Below are 6,000 nucleotides of genomic sequence, written 5' to 3'. Positions count from 1 at the left end.
AATACTGCTAATATACTTCAGAAAAAAGAACGAAGGGACAGAGCACCTTCAAGACAGATGTTCTGAATCATGGACAAAACAAACAAACCTGCTATTTGCTTCTTACTGTACTCAGGAAAATAATGTACTTCCATAAATTAAAAACAAAAGAGGTTTTCTCAGTGTCAGTTTCTATTCCTTGTGAAAGTGTACACAAACCTGAAGAAAGACTCACTAAATACTTAGACCACAGTAGAAATGAATCACGGAGAATATAAGGAAAATTAACATGTTAATGACTGAAAATTTTCTGTGATCAAAGTTTTATATTTCATACAAGAAGAGATAATTACAGAAAATATTTTTCTTTAATCTTTTAATATGAGAACAGCCATTCTCAAGATTGACAATTACACAACCTTCTAATTGGTAGCATGCTAAATATAATATTCATTCAAATAATTGATATTTACTGTTTTAAATATTGACTTAATTACTGAATTTAAAAAACTGTATACAATCTAAGAATGCATTTACAGGATATCTTTCAATGCAACGAAAAATCTAAGGAAAAGGGCATTCTCAGTAAATATTGAACTTTTCAAAACAAACCTCCAAAAAAAAAAAGAGAAAGATAAGAGTCTGAAAAAGCAGCATCCTGCAACACATGATGCCATGAGATATTGCCTCACACAACCTTAATAAAATATGCTATATGATCATACTTCATTCCTGTATTTAAACTACTGGTTTAGCTTTTTATCAAAATCAGCTCCCAAACACACTACAAAATTTAGCTAAAAGTACATTAATGTTCTCTTACTTTCTGCTTTGTATTTCTGTTATATTTTAATAAAATATTAGTATATGTTGAATTTTCATCACCAGGGTTTGGTAGCAGGGGGCCTACAGGGGTGATTACTGTAAGAAGTTGCCAGAAGTTTCCCCCACTGTCTGACAGGGATAATGTGAGCTGGTTCCAAGGCAGCCAAAGCAGAGCCCATCAGTGACTGGACTAGCAGTGTGGGATTAAGCAATTTAAAAAGGGTGAAAAAACCCCACTGCAACAGCAGCCAGAGAGAAGAGAGAGAATATCTGAGAGAAACAGCCCTGCAGACACCAAGGTCAGGGCAGAAGGGTGGGCAGGAGGTGCTCTGTGTGCTGGAGCAGAGATTCCCCTGCTGCACCCCACAGTGCAGACCCTGTGAGCCAGGCTGTGCCCCTGCAGCCTCTGGGAGCCCACGGTGGAACAGCAGATATCCACTGGCAACGTGTGGAGGACCCATGGAACAGATGGACACCTAAAGGAGGTGATGGTCCTGGCAGGACATGTGGCCCCATGGAGAAAGGAGCCCCTTTGGAGAAGGTTTTCTGACAGGGCTTGTGATCCCCTGGGGGATCCATGCTGGAGCAGTCTGTTCCTGAAGGAACACGCCCCATGGAAGAAACCCACACATGGAAGGGAGCAGAGGAAGTCTGTGAGGAGTCCTTCCTCTGGGGAGGAAGGAGTGGCAGAGACACATTAATTGATCACAACCTTCACTCCTGGTCCCCCTGCATGCTTGGGAAAGGAGAGGTAGAGAAAATAAGGAATGGAATTGAGCCCAGGCATAAGGGAGGAGTAGGGGGGGTGGTGTTTTAAAGGTTGGGTTCATTTCTTATGACCCTATTCTGATTTCATTGGTATTAAATTTTCATAGTATCTCCAAGTCAAGTCCATTTTGCCCCTGATGGTAATTAGTGAGTGACCTATCCCTGTCCTTGTCTCAACCTACAAGACTCCTTTTATTTTCTCTCTCCTATTCTGATGAGGAGAGAAGTAATAGAATTACTTTGGTGGGCACATGGCATCCAGGCACAGTCAACTCATTACATAGTGAAATTTAGATTATTTCATAAAAAAAGAATATCCAGAAGTGGTCCATCAAAGTCTTAAATTTAAATTACTTTCAACATTTTATAATAATATTTACCAGTGATGTTTTCCAAAAAGAGATGTGGGCACAGCTGTGACTAAATGCTTCATCACAAATTATTTTGGATCCATCAAACTTTTCTAAAGATAAAGAGGAATTCAATGCATCAAAACAGGAATAAGCAGTTTGTTGCTGCAACACTGATGTGCACACTGACATAATATTCACTGCCTATATCACTGGCCCTACCTATGAGTCATCAAAAAAATTCTCTATTGCATACTAAACACCTCAGCCACACTGTGCTTTGTCTCTCACCTAATATTTGGTTCCTCTGAATAATGCATGTGAACATCAGTAAACATGAAACCCAGGGACTGTGGTAGAAATTTAGTTAGTTTTTGCTAAAATCAAAATTAGGTTTTATGTGGGTTCTATTTAATTCCAAATATACCTTTATTCACAGTTATTTTTAGCTGTATTTAGGGTAGAATAAATTCTGTTTTCCAGATAAAATTGTTGTAATTACCGGTGAAAAGACCGTACATTTGCAACAGATGGGATACACATTTTATATACTTCACCTTCTTTGCCAAAATTCACTCTGCTGATGCATTTAACATGCACTTTCACCTTTTAATTATACAACTATAAGTTAAAAATATGAGTACTCAACTCTAGGGTGCATTTTAGAATTCACAAAACAAAAAGATGCAAAGATGAGTTGCTATGGAGAAGCAATGAAGAAAGTTTTATAATGATACTAAGCAAAACAAAACGTCTCAAAGTGTAATTACTATACAACATTTTATTGGTGGGTTCAGTAAGAACACTTAAGTTCAGTCCTTAAGACTGACCATTTGTTATAATTAGACCAATTCCATAGGTTGTATTCAAGGCATTTGATTGTTTCAGCAAAAAGTTTTGATGGTTGTTTAATCAAAAATAACAATAGGCAGGTATGAGTTGTTGTTTTTGCTCATAGTAATCAGCTCTTCAATAATCTCTCACTTGACCAAACATTCTTTCTCATTCCTCCCTACATATTCCTTGAGAAAACTGAAAGAAAGGACAGAATGATCAGCTAGTGTTTCATGAAGATAGGAAAGAAAGCATGAATTACAGTGTAAAAGACATCCCCAATTTCCCCACCACCCGGTCGAGCTCATTGTGCCTTTCAAAGCCACAGCACAGAGACCAGGATTTTAGTCTGTATGGAAACTCATGAATTCAGATAACAAATTCTATTGTTTCACTAAAGAGATGATTACTAACTGAGGAGCTACTGAGTGCACTGAACAGGCTGAATAGATGTGCCAGATGTGGAAACAAACCACTTTTGACCAGTAGACACAGGGAAGGCAGTAAACATGGGTGTTTGGGATTTTAGAAAAGCTTTTGATACTATCTATCTCTCACAGCATTTTTATGAATAAAATGTCCAGGATACAGCTGGACATGCATACAACATGATGGGTGAACAACTTGCTGAAGGACCAGGTTCAAAGACTTATAGTAAATGAAGTAACACCTCTCTGGTGGCCAGCCACTAGAACTGAAAAATTCCAAATTCTGGATGAGAGACCTGCTTGATCTCAAGACATGAGGTCTTTAAATATTACCTGAAAAAAGAGAATATTGAAAACACATGTCATAAAATTTGCATTGTGCTGTGCTTGTGAGCAATTTTTCCACCTTTTGTGGTAGAAGAACCTGCATAACTTAAATTCCACAACAGCATTCTGATTGTCCATTTGATGGCACTCACATTTGGCAGTGGATTGCAGTGTCCCGTTGGAAAACTTAAGTGCACACACACTTTGCTTGCTTTTTTATGTAGGCACCCTGAGGACAAACAATTAATTAATAGAGAGCTTGTTCAAAGGAAGTGCTTTTAAAATGCTTCTTCCTATTGTAATTCTTTATAGATTATCAATTTGAACATTTTTTTGACCATCATATCGTTCCACAGTAACCTTCCTTCCTCTTCCCCCCTGTCATCAGCAAGAAGCACAGCTTTCAAGAGGCAGAATGTTTAAATTGTTCCTAAAAGATAAATAAATCAAAATAAAATAAAGCATCCTTTTAGGTAGACCTTTCGGGGAAATATTTTCTGGCTGCCCTGTTTCTTTATCACCCTGGGGGAAAACTAAGTTTCTAAAGCTAGTGATGGACTGCCCACTATGAGAATTTTTAAAGTATAAAAAAAAAAGAAAAAAAAAGAGCACCATGACACTGAAGTAGATAGATGATCTCAAACCTCTCTGCGATTAACTGGATACAGAAGAAAATGAAATAGCAACCTAAGAACACTATTTTTTCAAAGTGATTTATATGTTATATTAAACAGCAGGAAAATCCTTTCTAGAAAAATCCTTTGGAGAAAGAACATGTACTCCTATTAGTGTTTGATACGCTGCTGCAGCACATAAATATCCAAGGTAGAAAATACAGGACTAGGATTGCAGTTTAAGAAATTATGCCATAAAATAACTATTTCCTTTAATTTCCAATATGTGGTTGTTTTTATTTTTTAATAAATAAATATTGCAGAATCTCATTCTCTCACCAGATTAAGACCCTGTACTTTTAGGATACTCACAGAAGTACTTTCTCAGGTGCAATCAATCAGATGCTGTACCTGATAATATTCATGTCCTTCTCCCCTGTCATCAGTCTTTACTGTTTGTAAGCGAGTGCTACAGTGGCATCTTCTGGCATACAGAAGAATTAATTGCCTTCTTGCTGAGAAAGAACACTGCTACTTAAAAAGGTAAGTTAAGAAACGAGACTGAAGAACTGAAATAAAAAGCACCTGCTGTTCTTCAATTATTCTGTTTAGAGCAATTGAAATAGTAATGAATGGTGAGAAATTAAAATCCACTTCCTTGCTAAGTGGCCGTTTGGACACAGAGTTTATGTGTGAGTCAACTGCTCCTAAGGCTATTAGTATCCTACATAATGACTTATAATTATGTCAGTTGACATAAAATGACAAATGGTAGTTAATTAGAAAAAAGGAAGGAGCAATAAAAAAGGAAGAAAAAAGGCTATAGATAGCAGTAACTAGAAGAGAAATAAAATCTGATGGTTCTCTTTTTGAAACCATAGCTAAACACTTTCTTTTACATTTTATGACTAACATTTCTTTGAAATTGCTACACAGTAAAATAAATTAATGTTTATGGATTTGGGGATGATGAGAGTTGTTAATGAACTGAATATTACATTTGAAATTTTACTAGAAAACTACTTTATAATTTCATAAAAATGTTACTGAGCTCACAGCTTTTAATCAGAATCTCTTCAATTATATATTATATTTTCCTTTTCTATGATATATTCTATGTCATTATGCATCACATTTCTTGCTAAGTGCATTCAAATATGAAGTGAATCTTGAGAAGCAGAAGCAGCAACTTCCTGAGTCTACTCATAAGAGTCTGAAGGTCACACAGGTTCTGAACACAGGTAGTGAGAAGCTACATTTTTTCTACTCCCTGTTGAATTTTTCCATTTTTTGTGGAAGTTGATAACACCAGGTTATCAGGTTATCAATCACAGGGCCATTTTTCACAATGGAAAGCTACTGGGATTTTGGTAGTTACTGACTGTCTCAAAGGACCTAATCCCGAAGCTGTCAAAATACTTGGTACAGGAGCACGAGCAGCTGAAGTCCTGGGTGTGCATAAGCAGATCTACAAGCAAACACTTGGTAACTTAGAAAAAGTAACAGATCTTGCCCTCGACAGGCCAAACCACTGTGTGTGTGATGGGCTCCCAGCTGAGCCCACAGGACTGGCCAGAGAGCTCACAGCTCATGGCCACAGCGAGCGATTAACCTCAGCCTGTCCCCTGGGCCACTTCCAAAAGTGATTCCCTCTTGGTAAGGACAGGACTGCCGTGTGTTATCTGACACACCAATGCCCAGTGTGCAGTTGCTCTGGGTGTGTGTGCCCCAGTGCTGGCAGTGGGGGCTGTAGGGCTGCCGTCTGTGAGGAGAGACTGGGATGCCTCATGCCTGACGCAGGCATTTGCAGCGGGATTCAGCAGATCCATCCAGGGCACGGCTCAGGACTGTGGTGTCCCAGGGAAAATGTATTTT

The 6,000-nt window shown here is 38.0% G+C and overlaps 1 protein-coding gene across 1 annotated transcript in view; it reads right to left on the bottom strand.

Moving 5' to 3' along the window:
* Window positions 1-338: 338 nt before the first annotated feature.
* The window catches only part of GPC5 (glypican 5), a 323,760-nt gene continuing 318,098 nt past the window's right edge, over window positions 339-6,000 (bottom strand). The window contains exons 8-9 of the mRNA XM_059839213.1: window positions 3,664-3,740; window positions 339-3,517 (exon numbers count right to left, since the gene is read on the bottom strand). Coding sequence (XP_059695196.1) covers window positions 3,491-3,517; window positions 3,664-3,740 — 104 coding nt within the window. The 3' untranslated portion in view covers window positions 339-3,490. The remainder of the gene's footprint in view (window positions 3,518-3,663; window positions 3,741-6,000) is intronic.

This window comes from Haemorhous mexicanus, chromosome 2 (assembly GCF_027477595.1).
Source record: "Haemorhous mexicanus isolate bHaeMex1 chromosome 2, bHaeMex1.pri, whole genome shotgun sequence".
NCBI classification, from domain to species: Eukaryota; Metazoa; Chordata; class Aves; order Passeriformes; family Fringillidae; genus Haemorhous; species Haemorhous mexicanus.
The sequence above is the reverse complement of the archived record's forward strand: the minus strand, read 5'-3'. Positions and strand labels throughout refer to the sequence as shown.